Source organism: Arachis duranensis, chromosome 3 (assembly GCF_000817695.3).
Source record: "Arachis duranensis cultivar V14167 chromosome 3, aradu.V14167.gnm2.J7QH, whole genome shotgun sequence".
NCBI classification, from domain to species: domain Eukaryota; kingdom Viridiplantae; phylum Streptophyta; class Magnoliopsida; order Fabales; family Fabaceae; genus Arachis; species Arachis duranensis.
Genome location: NC_029774.3, coordinates 32,551,445 through 32,571,249, shown reverse-complemented (window position 1 = coordinate 32,571,249; position 19,805 = coordinate 32,551,445). Strand labels below are relative to the sequence as shown.

At 36.2% G+C, this 19,805-nt stretch overlaps 2 protein-coding genes across 2 annotated transcripts; both read right to left on the bottom strand.

Annotated features, from left to right (window-relative positions):
* Positions 1-623: 623 nt before the first annotated feature.
* Positions 624-1,568, bottom strand: LOC107478661 (profilin-like). The gene is made up of 2 exons (XM_016098794.3): positions 1,209-1,568; positions 624-1,009 (listed from the first exon to the last, which is right to left on the bottom strand). Exons 1-2 carry the CDS (start codon positions 1,335-1,337, stop codon positions 737-739), a joined length of 402 nt encoding a protein of 133 aa, XP_015954280.1. The 5' UTR covers positions 1,338-1,568; the 3' UTR covers positions 624-736.
* An 11,129-nt stretch (positions 1,569-12,697) lies between these two features.
* LOC107478565 (derlin-1) lies at positions 12,698-16,065 on the bottom strand. The gene is made up of 7 exons (XM_016098701.3): positions 15,902-16,065; positions 15,560-15,695; positions 15,083-15,156; positions 14,873-14,966; positions 14,133-14,261; positions 13,852-14,012; positions 12,698-13,125 (listed from the first exon to the last, which is right to left on the bottom strand). Exons 1-7 carry the CDS (start codon positions 15,916-15,918, stop codon positions 12,987-12,989), a joined length of 750 nt encoding a protein of 249 aa, XP_015954187.1. The 5' UTR covers positions 15,919-16,065; the 3' UTR covers positions 12,698-12,986.
* Positions 16,066-19,805: the final 3,740 nt, after the last annotated feature.

The following is a 19,805-nucleotide window of genomic DNA, read 5'->3' as shown; positions in this document are numbered from 1 at the left end:
TTAGGTCAAGAATCAGAATCCATCTTTTAAAAGTACATCAATTTTATTTTTTCGTTGATAGATTTTTGGGTTCTTCAATCTTTTATAGATAGAAATTATTATTTAGTCCAGAGCATTTACTATCTTCTTCTTCGGTTTCTTCATTCTCGTTTTTATTCCTTTTTTTGGGACATCATCGCCAATTATTATTGAAGCATATATTGTTTATATGTTGATCCAAATGCTATCTAATCATCAGCACAAAATTGAAGCTGGAGGTTAATTGCGTGGCTCTCAAATTGAATTGATGTGTCAAATCAACACAATAACTTGAGTAAAGAATCAATTATTTCTGCATTTTCATTTCATTTCTGTGGAAAGCGTAATTTATTTGCCAGCCTCACACCGTACAAGATCTGACTTAACGACTTTACTTGGATTGAAATCCCAAACTCCAAAAGGAAGAAATCATCACATCACGATGGACCATCATAGATAGGCACATGTTCCACTTCTGAAAGATGTGGGAACATCCTTGTCCATTTTAATAGAGATCATGAGAAGGTGGTAGAAGCAGCAACTTATATGTGTTAATTAAAATATGCAAAAATGTTTAATTTAATTATGACATATTATTGTACTGTGTAACGTAACAACTCCCAATTTAATTTAGGGTTGATAAGAAAAAAAGGGGAAAAATGTAGCAGCAAAGAAAGAAATGATGAAACAATAGTAATTATAGTAGGAGGGAGGTCTTCTAGAGACCCTGATCAACGAGGTAATCGCCCAACCTCTCAACGACCATGTTGCACTGACCAGGAGTTACAGGCTCCTCATAGATTCCAAAAACAAGAGCTTGACCGGTTTTCTTAATGGTGATCCCTCCAGATCCTTTCTTGCCGCGAATCACAGCACCTGGCTCACCCTGGATCACCATGTATTTGGTTCCAGCAATGTGCAACCCTGTTGGCGCCAGATGCCCTGGTTCGTCAAAATCCTTCATTATGTCGGTTATCTCTTGACTCTTTGCCTGCCATGCATTATTCATATAATCACTTATAACGAATATATTAAACTCGTCAAATTCATGGGAAATTGATAGCCGAGGGCATAATTTATTATTTAGCGATTTTCAATTATCAATTTCACATGAAGTTGATTCAACCTGAGTTTTTAGCATTATTTATTCAAAGTTAGTTATATATTCATAAGAGTGTGGGCGTTGCTACCTGAGGGAAGTTTGCGCTCTGGGCCCAGACAGAACCGTCATGGCCGATGATGGCGGCTGCGGTGAGGTGCTGGCCTGAGCCATCAATATCGCACATCAAGTGCTCGTCCACGTAGGTTTGCCAAGACATCCTCTGGGACTCTATGGTTGCGGTTTTGATAACTACTTTTGGGTGTTGGGAATGTGAATTAATGAATGAATCAGTGAATGAACAAATGAATGAATGTGTGTGATGTGAGCTTTTGAATAATGCAATGAAATTACTTGTTAAATAAATAAGGATGAGACTCAGTTAAGGCTCTCCTTCATTTTAGGACCCATTCTCTCCCGAAATACGTTCCATTCCAGATCCTTAATTAAATCAGACACACACAATTACTTTTCCATCGCTTCTTACGTTTACCTTTATCACCATTACCATTCACTTAGCTTCCACACCAAAAGTCAAAATATATCATATCAAAATTAATTCGTTAATATGAATCATCGACACATCCATTGCACTATTTAGTGGATATTAATATTCACATACAATAAAATAAAAGGATTCTATAGCATTATCTCAAATAATATTCTTTATTCAGTGGTACATATATCCCTTATTTCTAGTTGAGAATTGGTCATATATATAGGCCACTACGTTACACTTATAATCTTTTTTAAAATAATTTTGGTTTGGTTATAGTTTCCGTAAATCAAACTTGTTGAGTAGATGTTTAACGAAAATGTTTGGGCGAGATTTTAAAAAAAATCTTTTATTTAGTTAATTTTTTTAAAAAATTTTATAAAAAAATAAAAATAATTTTATGTTTAGATATTTTTTATAAAAATATTTTTTTATTTATCAATTATGTTTGGACATAACAATATAAAAATTTTTTTTAATTAATTTAATACCGCTCAAATAAACCTTTAATCTTAGACACAAACTTTAATTCTCCTTTGATGGTTATCAGTGGTTAAGAGAAGGAGGGTTAAATCTTGGCCACCCCTTTTTTAAACTTGCGACTTTAGCTTTTCTTGAATGAAACTTAGGAGATATTTTATTTTTGTCTTCTATCACTTTATGAGATAAAACTGAAAAACTTGTGATAGTTCAGGAGACGAATTACTTTTGTCTCTCAAGTTAAGTAGAGCCAGAAATAGAGAAGAGAAGAGAGATCTGCACCATGATGTATCCTGGTTCGACTACTTAGTGCAATGTAGCCTATATCCAGTCTCCATCACAACTATGATAAAATTTCACTATCTTTCAACGGATTACAGTTACCAATTTCTCCCTAGGATCTACCCAATCCTATTTAGGACAAATCCAGATTCTATCCCAATTTGAATTTGACTAGGACTCAATCTAGCTTTTAACAGCCAAGTGCTAACCCAACTTGCAAGGGAATCCCCACAGGATCATGACTCAAAATAGAATGATGTACAAAGAAAAATTGAGACATCGTATGACTTTTTCTCCAAATTTATCTCACTGGCTTTTACCTCTCATTGACCTCATTTTTTTTACAAACCTCACCATGTTTGACTTTTTCAATGAGACTCAGATAGACTAAACTGAGAAAAAGAAATACAACATGAAAACCATGAAGGAGAAAAACTTAAAACAGCTTAGGTAGCTATGAGAACTGAACTCAGTGCTCTGTTCTTTTTCTCTTGCCTTCAACCCTTAGTCGTTCACCCTTGTTATAGAAGAGTGAAATTTCCAAGATTGAAACAAATTCAAACCTGAAATTTTCTTCTTCTCCATCCTCAGAGCTTACAGCGGCTTTGTTAGTGATGAAAGACAAGTCCGAATCTTTTGCATGCAAATTATCCAATCTCTCTCATCCTTTTTCCTCAAGTTCCTTCAATCTTGACTGTTTGTGATTTCTTTATCCCCAAGTTTTGATTTGGACCATGGATAATCTTCTGAACAAGTTTGACCACACTTTTTCCATGGTTGCCAGATTGATGCTCGTGGCTTAGTGAGCTTCTTCGTGGTTCCTAGGTATAGCACAAACGGAAAAATAATCTTTTGAAGAAGTTCTGACCGGATGAGATTTGCTTCTTCGACAAAACACATCTTCTTACTTGGATTTGGAAACAACTTTTTGTTCTTCACCACAACCTAGCTTTAGCTTTTTCTATTTTCTTCTTTCTTGTGAGCATTTGACGTGAAAGAAGAGAAAGATAAAGGAGAGAGGAGAGAGGGTTTGACTTTCAGTGGAAGTTAGAGAAAATTCAATTGAATTGAACTTGAGGTTCAAGTTTCCGAAGGTGGGGTTTTGGATGGTCTTACTGGCATTTAAACGCCAGTAAGGATAGCAAAATGGGCGTTTAACGCCCAGCCTGGCAGCATTCTGGGTGTTAAACGCCAGAAATGGCACACAGACTGGCGTTTAACGCCAGAAAATGGTGTCTGGTGTCTGGCTGGCGTTAAACGCCAGTAAGGGTAGCAGAATAGGCGTTTAATGCCCAGTTTTGTAATATTCTGGGCGTTAAAGGCCAGAATTGGTAGCCAGACTGGCGTTTAACGCCAAAATGGGCATCAACCTGGCATTTAATGCTAGAAATGGCACATAATGGGCGTTTAAACGCCAGAAAGGTGCAGGAATGAGAAATCATTGACACCTCAGGATCTGTGGACCCTACAGGATCCCCACCTACCCCAACTCACTCTCTCCCTTCTTCACACATTTTCATAACACTCTTCTCCAAACACCATTCACCTATCAAATCCTACCCTCTTCCTCATAATCTCTCCACCACTCACATTCGTCCACTATTTCCCAAAATAAACCCCACCTACCTCACCATTCAAATTCAAAACCAATTCCCTCCCAAACCCACCCCTTCTCACACGGATTCCCTCTCTCCCTTTCCCTATAAATACCCCTCTTCACTCATTCATTTTCACACATCTCCAACACTTCCTACCCTCTTGGCCGAACCCTTCACACACCTCCATTTCCTCCATTTCTTCTTCTTCTACTCCTTTCTTTTTTCTTTTGCTCGAGGGCGAGCAAACCTTTTAAGTTTGGTGTGGAAAAAAGTGTTGCTTTTTGTTTTTTCAAAACCATTAATGGCACCTAAGACCAGAGAAACCTCTAGAAAGAGGAAAGGGAAGACAATTGCTTCCACCTTCGAGTCATGAGAGATGGAGAGATTCCTCTCAAAGGTCCATCAAGACCACTTCTATGAAGTTGTGGCCAAGAAAAAGGTGATCCCTGAGGTCTCCTTCAAGCTCAAAAAGAGCGAATATCCGGAGATTCGACGAGAGATTCGAAGAAGAGGTTGGGAAGTTCTCACCAACTCCATCCAACAAGTCGGAATCTTAATGGTTCTAGAGTTCTATGCTAATGCATGGATCACTAAGAACCATGATCAAAGTGTGAACCCGAACCCAAAGAATTGGCTCACAGTAGTTCGGGGAAAATACTTGGATTTCAGTCAGAAAACCGTGAGGTTGGCATTCAACTTACCAATGATGCAAGGAGATCTTCATTTTTTCACAAGAAGGGTCAACTTTGATCAAAGGTGGGACCAAGTCCTCATGGATATCTGTGTGGAAGGAGTCCAATGGAAGAGAGACTCCAGAGGCAAGCCGGTTCAACTGAAAAGGCTTTACCTCAAACCCATGGCTAGAGGATGGTTAGAGTTCATCCAACGCTCTATCATTCCTACTAGTAACTGGTCCGAAGTAACTGTGGATCGGGCTATCATGATCCATAGTATCATGATTGGAGAGGAAGTAAAAGTTCATGAGATCACACCTCTAGAACTATACAAGGTGGCTGACAAACCCTCCACTTTGGCAAGGTTAGCCTTCCCTCATCTCATCTATCACCTATATTCAGCCGGAATTGTCATAGAGGAAGACATCCTCATTGAAGAGGACAAGCCCATCACTAAAAAGAAGATGGAGCAAACAAGAGAGCTCACTCATGGACCTCAACAAGAGCATGAGGAAGTTCCTCATCAAGAAATTCCTGAGATGCCTCAAGGGATGCATTTTCCTCTACATAACTATTGGGAGCAACTCAACACCTCTTTAGGAGATTTGAGTTCCAATATGGAACAACTAAGGATGGAGCACCAAGAGCACTCCATTATCCTCCATGAAATTAGAGAGGACCAAAGAGCCATGAGGGAGGAACAATAAAGGCAAGGAAGAGATATTGAGGAGCTTAAGCACTCCATAGGATCTTCAAGAAGAAGAACTAGCCGCCATCACTAAGGTGGACCTGTTCTTTAATTTTCTTGTTCTTATTTTTCTATTTTTTCGGTTTTTATGCTTTATGTTTTGTCTATGTTTGTGTCTTTATTACATGATCATTAGTGTCTAGTGTCTATGTCTTAAGGCTATGAATGTTCCATGAATCCTTCACATTTCTTAAAAGAAAAATGTTTCTATTTGCAAAAGAACAAGAAGTACATGAATTTCAAATTCTATCTTGAAATTAGTTTAATTATTTTGATGTGGTGACAATACTTTTTATTTTATGAATGAATGCTTGAATAGTGCATATTTTTTATAGTGAAGTTTATGAATGTTAAAATTGTTGGCTCTTAAAAGAATAATGAAAAAAGAGAAATGTTATTAATAACCTGAAAAATCATAAAATTGATTCTTGAAGCAAGAAAAAGCAGTGAAAAACACAAAGCTTGCGAAAAAAAGGCAAAAAATAAAGAAAAAAGAAAAAGAAAAAAGCAAGCAGAAAAAGCCAATAGCTCTTTAAACCAAAAGGCAAGAGCAAAAAGCCAGTAGCCCTTTAAACTAAAAGGTAAGGATAAAGAGGATCCAAGGCTTTGAGCATCAGTGGATAGGAGAGCCCAAAGGAATAAAATCCTGGCCTAAGCGGCTAAATCAAGCTGTCCCTAACCATGTGCTTGTGTCATGAAGGTCCAAGTGAAAAGCTTGGGATTGAGTGGTTAAAGTCATGATCCAAAGTAAAAGAGTGTGTTTAAGAACTCTGGACACCTCTAACTGGGGACTCTAGCAAAGCTGAGTCACAATCTGAAAAGGTTCATCCAGTTATGTGTTTGTGGTATTTATGTGTCTGGTGGTAATACTGGAAAACAAGATGCTTAGGATCACGGCCAAGACTCATAAGTAGCTGTGTTCAAGAATCAATATACTAAATTAGGAGAATCAATAACACTATCTAAACTCTGAGTTCCTATGGATGCCAATCATTCTAAACTTCAAGGGATAAAGTGAGATGCCAAAACTGTTCAGAAACAAAAAGCTACTAGTCCCGCTCATCTGATTGAAACTAAGCTTCATTGATGTTTTGGAATTTATTGTATATTCTCTTCTTTTTATCCTAATTTGTTTTTGGTTGCTTGGGGACAAGCAACAATTTAAGTTTGGTGTTGTAATGAGCAGATAATTTATACGCTTTTTGGCATTGTTTTTAGTTAGTTTTTTAGTATGTTTTAGTTACTTTTTAGTATATTTTTATTAGTTTTTATGCAAAAATTAAATTTTTGGACTTTACTATGAGTTTGTGTGTTTTTTTTTATTTCAGGTATTTTCTGGCTAAAATTGAGAGACCTGAGAAAAAATCTGATTCAGAGGCTGAGAGAGGACTGCAGATGTTGTTGGATTATGACCCTCCTGCATTCGAAGTGGATTTTCTGGAGCTATAGAAGCCCAATTGTTGCGATCTCAATTGCGTTGGAAAGTAGACATCTTGGGCTTTCCAGCAATGTATAATAGTCCATACTTTTCCCAAGATTTGATGGCCCAAACTAGCATCCAAACACCCACTAGAGACCTTTTTCTGGCGTAAAACGCCGGAACTGGCACCAGAACTGGAGTTAAACGCCCAAACTGGTATCCAAGCTGGCGTTTAACTCCAAGAATGGCTTATGCATGTGAAAGCTTCAAAGCTCAGCCCAAGCACACACCAAGTGGACCCCGAAAGTGGATTTCTGCACTATCTGCACTTAGTTACTCATTTTCTGTAAACCCTAGTAACTAATTTAGTATATATAGCACTTTTTACCATTGTATTCAGAGGCTGGCAGCTTTTGAGAATTATCTTATGCCACTTGGGAGGCTGGCCATTCGGCCATGCCTAGACCTTCTTCTCTTATATATTTTCTACGGTGGAGTTTCTATACCTCATAGATTAGGGTGAGGAGCTCTGCTGTTCTTCATGAACTAATGCAAGTATTATTGTTTCTCTTTCAATTCACGCCTACTTCTTCTCCAAGATATACTCTCGTACTTAATTCAGTTAATTCAGAATGAAGGGGGTAGCCCGTGACAATCACACACTATCTTCATTACTCGCTTAGCCAAGATCCGTGTGCCTGACAACCACAAGCGATTTACATTATGTTCAACGTATTCATTGGACGACAGCTGGAGTATAATCTCTTGGGTCTCTGATCCACGGACTGAGTCCGTGTGGTTAGAACCTTCGTGGTATAGGCTAGAACCAATTGGCAGCATTCCTGAGATCCAGAAAGTCTAAACCTTGTCTGTGGTATTCCGAGTAGGATCTGGGACGGGATGACTGTGACGAGTTTCAAACTCACGACTGTTGGGCGCAGTGACAGTGTGCAAAAGGATAGAGAGATCATATTCCAACACAAGTGGGAACCGACAGATGATTAGCCATGCGGTAGCTGTACCTGGTATTTTTCATCCGAGACGAGAAATCTGATAGTTGATTAGCTGTACAGAAACCGTAGCCGGACCATTTTCACTGAGAGGATCATATAGCTTGCCATGGAAGGGAGGACGCATGATTGGATGAAGACAATAGGAAAGCAGAGGTTCAAAAGCAACAAAGCATCTCCAAACGCTTATCTGAAATTCCCACCAATAAATTACATAAGTATCTCTATGTTATTTTCCGTTTTATTTACCTTTTAATTATCAATACCTCATAACCATTTGAATTCGCCTGACTGAGATTTACAAGATGACCATAGCTTCCTTCAAGTCGGCAATCTCCATGGGATCGACCCTTACTCGCGTAAGGTTTTATTACTTGGACGACCTAGTGCACTTGCTGGTTAGTTGTGCGGAGTTGCAAAAGTGTGATTGCAATTTCGTGCACCAGTAAGCATAGTGAATTTCTAAGCACTTCACAGTTACGTTCGTTGCAGTTCGCCGTTTGCGTTACATTCTGAAGGCAAAAGTGGTACACGTAGGCTTGTTCGAAGGAAGAGAGTTCAGAATCAGACGCGACTCAAAGGGGTAGTGTGGGAGTGTTTCCGAGCCACCATGACTCAATAATTTGAAGCTGCAATGTTGAGACTGCAATGGATCAATACTAGTGCATGGGAGTATCTGAACAAGCTTGATCCGAAGAAGTGGACAAAGGCTCACTTTAGTGAGTGGCCGAAGGTTGACAACGTTACTAACAACAACTGTGAGACATTCAATGGTAAGATTGTGAAATACAGAGGTAAACTCATCATCAATATGTTAGAGAAAGTAAGGACATATGTAATGAGAATCATGGCTAGAAATAAAAAAAGCCTATCTGGATATATTGGAACGGTTTCTCCTAGACAGTTAAGGCACTTAAGAGAGAGAAGGAGGAGAGCAATAAGTGGACTCCCACCTGGTCTGGAGACGATGCTGAAGATATATATGAGGTTGAGAAGCATCTAACTAAAGTAACTGTTGATTTGGGTAACCAGAAATGCACTTGCAGATTCTGGCAGCTTACAGGCTTACCTTATAGGCATGCTTGTGTTGCACTCGCTCTTAGAGGTCGCAAGCCAGAGGAGCAGATCCACAATTGGCTTAGAATACATGCATACAATACAGCTTATCAAATGAATATTAATCCTGTGCCAAGCAAAGAATTCTTGGAGAAAGCTGATGGCTAACCTCCTTTGCCTCCCCACTATAAAAAACCAATTGGAAGGACCATAAAAAAAAGAGGAGATAAGAATGAACAAAGACCAAACTCCAACCCTCACAAACTTAAGAGAAATTATGGTGTAACTATATGTAATTACTGTGGACAGGTATGATTATAGGCCAATAGTGAATGTTCATCCTTTCGTTGACTATTAATTGAGAATTTAGAATTAGTTATACTCACTTGACCTTGTTTTTGTAATCCGGTCATAACAGCAGGACTTGTCAACAAAAGAAGGATGATACTTTGAATGAGGAAGTTGCTCTAGCAGCAGAGGCAGCAGCTACAGCAGCAAATTCACAAAACCAACCAGAACATGTGAGGTGGTAGGTCATATTAGAATGAACATAATCTGAATTACATGTTACCTTACCACCTGAGTTTGTTTTTTTTTTTTTTGTCCAGAGAGCCAACACCAGAAGTTAATGTTACCCAGCCTCCATCTAACAATTCTGGTTCAAGTGTTAGGGTTCAGCCAGTGGTCAGCTCTGAGACAATGAATGCTACAAGTCCTTCTTTGAGAGAAAGGTTCCAGCAATTTATGCCCACACCAGGCGTGACTCGACAACCCATGAGTGGCCCAAGACCCTCACCACTAGCCCCTAGTATGAGTGGCCCAAATACAAGTAGTCCAAGTGCAAAAGGTGGTCTAACTGCTAAAAGTGATCCTAAGCTAAAAAGTGGTCCTAAGCCAAAAAATGACCCTAAACAAAAAAATGTTCCAAGTGCAAAAGTGGTAAAGGATGGCTCAGGTTCAAAGGGTGTAACTAGTACACAACCAATAGGTGAAAGAAAATCAACAAGTGAAATTGGAACAATGGCTGCAGATTTCTTATTGGAGTTTAGAAAATTGTTGTTATCATTTAGGGCTATGTTTATGGTATTGTAATTTAGACATGTACTTCTGTGGTTTGCATTTAGCTGATTAATATTTTGATGTAGACCTCTATTTTGATGCCTATAGGCATAGACATGTTTGCTGTTTTGCAAGTTGGACTTGTAATTTGCTGTTTAAGCCTTTGGCTTCATGACTTGTGTTGCAGTTTGTTGTTAATGACAAATTATCATAGTTATGCCTACCTATTGTTCATAATGAATTATATCTTCAGTTTGTTTTGTTGCACATGAATTGTACTAGAAATAAAATTGAACCAACCATTTGTATTAATAACCTTGAAACAACCATTTGTATTCAGATACTAATGGAAATGAAAGTGACAACACAGCCTTCTACTTAGAGGGAATTACAACTACTGATGAAATGTGTTAATAAAGAAACACAGAATACATATCCTTATCCCTAAGCATACATACTGCATCCATTTTCTAATGCTCTTCAACTCTTGATTAATCCCATCAATTGTCTGCAACATCTTCTTTATTTCTTCTTCTACCTTCCAGTTGCTTTCTTCTGCAGACCTCCATTTACTTTCTTCACTCTGCTCCTAAATCCTGCAATTTCTTCTAGCATCAACAACTTCATCAGCCCAAATGAAATAATCACACTCAATTCAACCTTCTACATCATGAATCCGACGACAATTTTAACCATTTCATAGAAAATTCACAGCATTTGTCATCATAAACAAAATCAGAATTCACATACCTCCCATAATGGACATCGAAGAAACAATCTTCCAGGTTTCACTCTGTAGCAAACTCAAACACCACTACGTCAAGTCCATGCAGGCACTTGCCATTGTTGTAGTCGAACTTCTTCTTCTTCCTATTCTTTTGGCATAGAAGACGAGCCACCGCAACCACTGGCACAAGGATGAGGTATATTCTCCCTTCATTGAGAATGTGACATTTTCATACATTAGAGTTTACAAACTCCTATTACGACAGACAGGACGAAGATGTACAGAGAAAAATGAATAGAGTGAAGGAATAATTTTTTTTCCACCCTGTATTAGAGTTTTTATGGTTCGAAGGAATTAGAGAAGGAAGAGGATGAACAGTGGTTTCATTATTCCCTTTTCTTATATTTATTTCAACAAATTTCATAATGTAATATTTCTATTTTCCACCGTGTCACCTCAAATTGGCCACATCACACAATACCGTGCCATCTGCCTTCCACCACCACCGAAAAAATTACTCAGACTATGGAAGGGTTTTACAACTGAGTTTTATATTCGTGTGTGCAAATGACTCATTAAAAAATTTAGGATGGTTCGAAGGAATTAGAGAAGGAAGAGGATGAACAGTGGTTTCATTATTCCCTTTTCTTATATTTATTTCAACAAATTTCATAATGTAATATTTCTATTTTTCATTGTGTCACCTCAAATTGACCACATCACACAATACCGTGCCACTTGGCCTCCACCACCACCGAAAGAATTACTCAGGTCACGGAAGGGTAGAATTTACAACTGAGTTTTATATTCGTATGTGCAAATGACTCATTAAAAAATTTAGGAGTACATCTATCCACCGTGTGAAAATTCAGGTGTACTGTTGTCTATTTTTTCTAAAAAAAATTATTTATTTTACTTTAATATTTAATTTTATAAAATTGGTTAATTTCCTTATTAATATCTCTTTTCATAACCTACTTATATAACATTTAATCACTAATATATTTTTTATTTAATTTTTATAAATAAAAAATTTTAAAATTACTAATATTTCTTAATTTTATATAGTAAATTTAGCTAATATATTTAAAAAACCTAACAAAAAAAATAAAAAATAACTAAACGGCACTAACAATTATCCCTAAGGCTGTATTTGGTTTTGAGAGCAGGACAAGACACAATAAAAAATAAATTGTGACTCTTGTTAGTATCTTTGTATTCTTCCTGGTAAGATGTACACAAAATACACTAATTCAGTGTCTCTGGACACAATGTCTCTATCTATATCTCATCTGCCAAATACGATTTTGTGTCTATATGTTTCTGTCTCAGTGTTCTGTGCATGTAAACAAACGCAACCTAAAAGACAACAAGATTCCCTATTAAAAAGAATTTGTCAATTTTAATTGGTTATTAACGGATAAATCAACAGTTTAACATTTTATGTAGGTTAATTACATTAATACAAAGAAAAAATATTAATAGATAGACTAACTAGTCTCACAAAAATAAAGATCAAGGGTTGGAAAAAAAATTTTATTAATGATCTCGTTTTTCAAGATAATTATCAATGGCCGTTTATGATTTTTTCTCGACGTGGAGTTTCATCTTTCAAGTATTCGAGTTAATTTTCCATGCATCCTGAATTTAGATTTGATCCTGGGACATATCCTACTCTCAGTACCAAATGAAATCTCAAATGCAGTGTGCACGATTAGTTCTTTTACATTCAAAAGGAAAAAATAAATGGGTTCGTATATTCCACTACAATCCATGTTTTGAACTCAGGTGCAGCTTCATGGAGGGCCAACAAATCTACAATTTGTGCCAAACCTCATCTGGAAGCTACTTTTCTCCAAAAGAGGCTTCCAAGTTCCAAATTCAAGAAAAGGTGAACATTTAGCCGAGTTAAATCTGACAATATTTAGGTTTAGTTTTAATTTAAATATCATATTTAAATTTTCATTATTCAGGGCAAGGTTCACTTAAGAAATTGAAACTGCGAGAAAAGGAGAAAAGAGATACATATCTGGAAAGAAAAGGACAACTAATGAACATTTGTAAACTAAATTCATGAACTTTCCTTTCGTACATGTTAAAAGCTCCGAAGAGCACAATTACAAGGATGCCCACCACAAAAAGGAAAAAAAGTTTGCTTTTAATGGACTGTCATGGTTGATACACACACTGCTCCAAACTAGAACTCCAAACAGATGATTAGCTCCAATCGTCAGAGGTGTCAAGTTACCAACCAATAAAGGGCAGATGAAACTATTGGTTAGTAGAAACCATCCCCTTTTGATTTCTCTCATCATCTCTCTATCCACCAAGTCGATAGGATCTTCCCCTGAAAGCAACCCCTGAACTACTGTCTTGTGGAGTATTACTAACAGGCTGGCCACGGCTCATAGGTCTTGCCACTGGTGCTCCTATTCTCCTTCTCGCAACCAATTTATCTCTGAAAAATAACAATTAAGAAAACCCGAGAAACAACCTTACAGATTGTGCCTACATTTCATGTCTTGGAAGCTAAAATAGATTCATAAGAGCTTATTAACTATTTAACCACGCTCATTATAGGCCTTTCCTTATATGTCAGAGACAGTATAAGGAACTAAGGCAGCGTTTGATTTTGAGAACAGGACAAGACAAGGCACTGAGAACAAGACACAAAAGACAGAGACACAAAAATTAGTGTTCTTATATTTTGTTTGGTGATAAACTAGAACAAATTATGAAAGTCCAATTTATTCTCATTTTTTTCATTCAAAAAAATTGACAAGAAAAATATAATAATAAAAAATATAATTATAAAAAATTAACAAAAATAATAAAATAAAAAATAAAAAATAAGTTGTATCTCTTGTTAGTGTCTTTGTACACGATGTCTCTGTCTTATCTGCCAAATACAATTTTATATCTCTGTGTTCCTGACTTAATGTCCTGTGCCTTAAACAAACGCTGCCTAAGGGTATGTTTTGATGTGGAAGGGAGAATTTGTAAACATTAATAATGGGAATGCAGGTGGGGTAAGAAGGATAAGGCACCCTTTGATGGTTTCAGCTTTCATAGCAGTATCAGACTGATTAAGCATCAAATCAGTCCAAAATTAAAAATGCTTTAAATGAAAAAGTCATATGCTTAACGCCTAACACATTAGCAAACAGAAGATAGTAAAGGATACACCCAGGCAGGAGTCTTTAAAATGTACTTTCCACTTGCTAGTGGATGCAGCACTGTCAAGAAATAATACAGATGTCCTGCAATGATACCCAACAGATCAGCTGTAAGAGGGGAACCAAATATGACATCCAAAGCAAGCATCGCCCATGGAAGATAGAAAGCCTGGAAAAAAATTCAATGATATTATTCCAACAAAAAATCAAATTATTTTTCATACAGCTCCACTTAAGTGCTGAGTAAAAATAAGGACACATTACACAAGATTGAAATTCAAAAGATTACCTTAAGTTGAACAAGTCCGTATATGTTGATTTGGGCATTTGGGAATTCTCTACTCCAAACATAAACGAGCATAAAAACAAGTGATACTGCCAAAAAAGGGTCCCAAAGAAAGGGGATGGCAGACAAAGCCTATCCAGCAAATAAGATTAAAAAGAATAATGAGTCCATCAGAGGCAAAGTTGGGAAGGTAGCTTATACGATTTTACAACAATTAAACACAACATCTTAGTGCACCGAAGACAGCAGCACTCTTATAATTATCATTTCACTAAAATTTACATTTCCTATAGGTTTTTATAAACTCTAATTCTCTTTTCCACTCAAACATATTGTTACTTTTCTATAGCAGGTATAACTCTTCATTAAAAATCCTATCCAACATGCTTCAGAATCTCTGATCCCCTAGCCTTCAATACATCTTCAACCATCAAGTACCTAATGTCATATTGTAAAATTCCTACCCATGTTAACACTGGCCAATTCCAAACATTTCCAATCATTCCTTACTTGTTAAGGCCAGATCATGCATAGTTTATACTTTAAGACATGGGGGACCGAGTGACTAATATGTGGAAGACAGATCAAAATAAATTAGATCGATCATAGTTTGTCATCTTTTCTTTCTATAGCTTTATATTGTACCTTCTACAAAATAAAGCTGCAACACTTTCAATATTCAAGCAAAAACATCATCACATGTAGCAGAAAATGAAAACAGATACATAAAACATCCCACATACCAATAGCACCAAGGCTCCAAATATCATCATCCACAAGAAATCAGCAGTCCGCCTTTCAAATGGTCCCTTCTCAAGTTGGACACCATACCTTGCTCTGTAGATTATGGGAAGTATTTTATATTTTAATATGAGATTCAATTACCCACTTGTTATATACTGGAAAGTATAAAACCATGGATGTGCACTGAACCAAATTATTTAACTACTTACATCATTAAGAGACGAATCCCAAAATTGATAGAGAACGGTCCAAGGAAAAAGAAGTTTGTGACCAGCCTCCAGACCTTAAAAAATATGGTGTTACACAAGATTCATTAAATAGTTTGATTCTAGCAAAGAAGGAAAACAAAACAATAAAGTTATCAGACAAGCATCTAAGAAGCATGTTAGAACTTAGTAAAATCAAGTTGCTTATCAATTTCAATGGTAAGACTCCAACTGGACTACTTATTGACCAACCCACATATCAAGGCAATTTTCATGTCCTCATCTCAAACTGTTGCTACCTAATACAATAATGCACGGCAGCACCAATGCCAAACCTCTTTCTCCACAAGTATCGGAACATAAATAAGATAGAAATGAGGCAGAGGTGCTATTGATCACATTCTCTAGACATCAAAGGCATGAATGCAACAATAGCATATTTCAATTTCGGTATTACAAACGATGGAGTGGAATTCTGACCTGAAACCTATAGAAGACGTATTCATATATTAATGCAATATGAGGCAGACGATACAATCCGAGATGATAAGCTGCGGTAGCGAACACACAAGCAGTGCCATAAGCCTTGCTTATGGGTGGAAGCGAGTGATACCACCTGAAAAAACGAATTGAACCATTCAATTTTATTAGATAAACAAACTGATCGGAACAAATTGCCGATTTACCGATCAAAATTGCATATATAATCGTCCAAATGCAATTATAAATGGAAAATTCCGGTGTCACTATTAGTTCAGTTACTCTATGATAGTTCTGAAAAACAATAATTAAAGAAGAAGAACAAGAAGAAGAGAAAATTACTCAGCGGGAGAAGACATTGCTGATTGTAAGGATCGAGAGAGGTAGTGTAAACAAAACCCAAACCCTACTGCAAAATTCAGAATTCCGAATGCAGATCTCTCCGTTCAGAAACCGTCTCCGACGGACCCAGAAGCTTCTGTTCCCGCAGGTGCCTTACTAAACCCACTATTGGCCCAGATAGGCCCAATCGAGAAATCACTGATCAAAGAAAAGGTACAGCCCAAAACGAAAAGCTATTTGTTGAACGAAAAAAAAAAACTTGTTTTAGGAACTAGGAAGACATGTATATGTAAGAAAATTTATTTGGCGAAGAATATAATTAGGTGAATAACAAAGATTTTATTAACTAAGTTGGGTTGGTTTAGTGGTTAATTCATTAGTCTGTTTAATTAAGTATTGAGTTAAATTTTGTATTGTATATGCAACAATTTATTAGTTAGAGAAAAAAAGATGGATAAACTAGCAATGGTATCCAAAATTAAAAGTATATATTACTAACAAAAAAAATTAAAAAGATACAAATGATAAATAAATTTCTAAAATATTTAAAAATATTACAAAATATAACAAAATATTAAATATATCATTTTTAAAAAAAAACTTTAAAAATGATATTTTGATATAATTTTTCATAAGAATTAATAAAAAATATTTTTATTTTTAAAATTTAAAATTTTACACCAAGCAAATATTTTTCAATCTTTTTATGGGAATGGGCCAAATGTTTAATTTTTTTTTAAAGAAAAACAGAAATTGAATCTCGCCCCGATTTTTTTATGCATCTTTTAAATATTTATCGAAATTGAAACAAAATGGATAAATTATTTGTTAAATATAAAAATTATTTGTTATTTATAAAAATAACATGATATTTTTTACTTTTACCATATTTTTAAATTATTTAAAAGTTTATTTATCGGTCATATTTCTTAAAATTAGTTTTATTGTTACCAATTCACTTCAAATGAGGTATAACTCGGATATCTTCAGGATAACCAAGAAATATGAGAGCTTGGATTCTTTTAGGTGGTGCGTATACCTGCAAAAATACTACAACGATAATTAAATTAGTATTTTTCCTGAGGAAAAAAGATTTTTTTTTCTGGCTTTATGATCTCATACCTCCTTTATCAGTGATGAGCTTAAAAAGAGAAAATTTTAACGGACCAGTTTTTGAATCCGTAAATAATAGCAAACGTTCTCTAAGTTTTCTTAATTTTTTATATGATTAATTATACTTATCTTTAAGTTAATAATATAATATATCTGATTTAACTAAATTTATATTAAAAATTAAAAGATATAAAATATAATTATTTTTTAAATAAAAAATTATTTTATTTTTTATTTAAGTATAGAATCATAAAATTTTAGTTAGTTTTGTCCTTTTAATTTATAAATTTTTAAAATTTATATTAGTACATATTTATGTTTTGTATATTTATTTCTAATTTTATATATTATTTTTGTTAGAAACAAAGAGAGTAATTTAAAAGAGTGTCAATTCAGGTTGTAAAAAAGTACAATGTACATGGAGTATATATAGGTGTTAGAAGAATCAAAGTAATAAAAATATACAATCCTATAGTTAATATACAGATATGCTATATAAATATAAATGATACTAATTGATCTAATATTGATTCTAATTTATTCTCTAACATCCCCCTTCAAACTCAAGTGGGATATCATCTTAAGTTTGGTTACCAGAGTCCGAAAATGAGTCGGATGATAAGCCTTCGTGAAGATATCAGCAGTTTGATCCAGTATTCCAACAGCGATGAGACCAACAGCATCAATAAAGATGCGTTGCCGAACAAAGTGACATTCAATCTCAACGTGTTTGGTGCATTCATGAAACACATCATTATAGGCAATCTGAATCGCACTGCGGTTGTCACAATAACATCACTTGGAGACAATTGCGGTGCACTCAAATCTTCGAGAAGCCAACGGATCGAGACAATCTCAGTAGTGGTGTCAGCAAGAGCACGGTATTCAGCTTCCGTGCTTGATCGAGCAGAGAACATTTGCTTTTTAGCTCGCCAGGAAATGAGAGAGTCGCCAAGAAACAAACAATAACCAGTAGTAGAACGACGATTAGTGGGATCACCAGCCCAATCAGCATCTGAGTACGCCTGAAGGGATAAAGATGAATGCGCAGAAAAATAAAGACCATGAAATAGGATGCCTTTGATATAGCGAAGAACGCGAAGAACTGTCACATAGTGAGTAGTACGAGGAGCTGACAAGAACTGACTAAAACATAAACTGGATAGGCAATGTTTGGTCAGGTGACAGTTAAGTAGACTACTAGTCCTCCAACTAACTGTCGATAAAGAGTAGGATTATGCAAAACAGTGCCATCCATTAGAGTAAAACGAACATTAGGCTCAAGAGGAGTGGACTCAATGCGACTATATGTTATATCGGCTCGAGCAAGAAGATCTGAAGCATACTTAGTTTGAGATAGATAGATACCATCATCTGTGTATATGACCTCGAGACAAAAAAAAAATTGAGAGAACCAAGATCATTTATCTCAAAAATACGGTGAAGGGAGGCTTTGACATCAGAGATACCATCTACATCATCTTTGATAATGATCATATCATCAACATACAAAAGCAGAAGAACAACTCCACGTTCACTTTTATGAATAAAGAGAGCATTCTTATGAGGACTACAAGTGAAACCGATATTGCATATAGTGATGCTGAACTTGTCAAACCATTCACGAGAATCTTGCTTAAGATCATAAAGTGCCTTACGAAGGAGACAAACTTTGCTAGAAGGACAAGGATAACCCAATGGGGGTTTCATATAGACCTTCTTTTTCAAATCTCCATTAAGAAATGCATTCTTCACGTTCATCTGACCTAAAGACCATTTTTTACCGCAACAATGGCAAGAAGAGCTCGAACAGATGTGAGACGAGCAATAGGAGCAAAAGTCTTTTCATAGTCAATACCATACTCTTGCGTACAACATTGAGCAACAGATCATGCCTTATAACGGTCAATAGAACCATTAGAGCAAGTCTTGATCTTGTATATTCATCTACTTCTCACAACTTCTTGATTAGAAAGAGGATCAACTAATTTTCAAGTGTGTACTTTTTCAAGTGCCTATATTTCTTTCTGCATTATTTATTGTCAATTTGGATTTGTGGAGACTTCTCTAAATGACTTAGGTTCATGTTGATGAAGAATAGTAGAAAAACAATGATAATCAAGAAGATGAGGAGGTGGATTTCTCACCTTAGGTGAATGAGTGGAAGGAGGAGGCATGACGGTAGGAGCAGGATCGTCGACTGGTCTGAAATCATCAGGAGATGGAGAATGCAAAAGAACAGGAGGCTGTTGATGAGCGGATAATTTATACGCTTTTTGGCATTGTTTTTAGTATGTTTTTAGTATGTTTTAGTTAGATTTTATTATATTTTTATTAGTTTTTATTTAAAATTCACTTTTCTGGGCTTTACTATGAGTTTGTGTATTTTTCTGTGATTTCAGGTATTTTCTGGCTGAAATTGAGGGACCTGAGCAAAAATCTGATTCAGAGGCTGAAAAGGACTGCATATGCTGTTGGATTCTAACCTCCCTGCACTCGAAGTGGATTTTCTGGAGCTACAGAAGCCCAATTGGCGCTCTCTCAATTGCGTTGGAAAGTATACATCCTGGGCTTTCCATCAATATATAATAGTCTATACTTTGCCCGAGATTTGATGGCCCAAACCGGTGTTCCAAATCAGCTCAAGACTGCCTGGCGTTAAACGCCGGAACTGGTACAAAAATGGGAGTTAAACGCCCAAACTGGCACAAAAGCTGGCGTTTAACTCCAAGAAAAGTCTCGACGCATGAAAGCTTCAATGCTCAGCCCAAGCACACACCAAGTGGGCCCA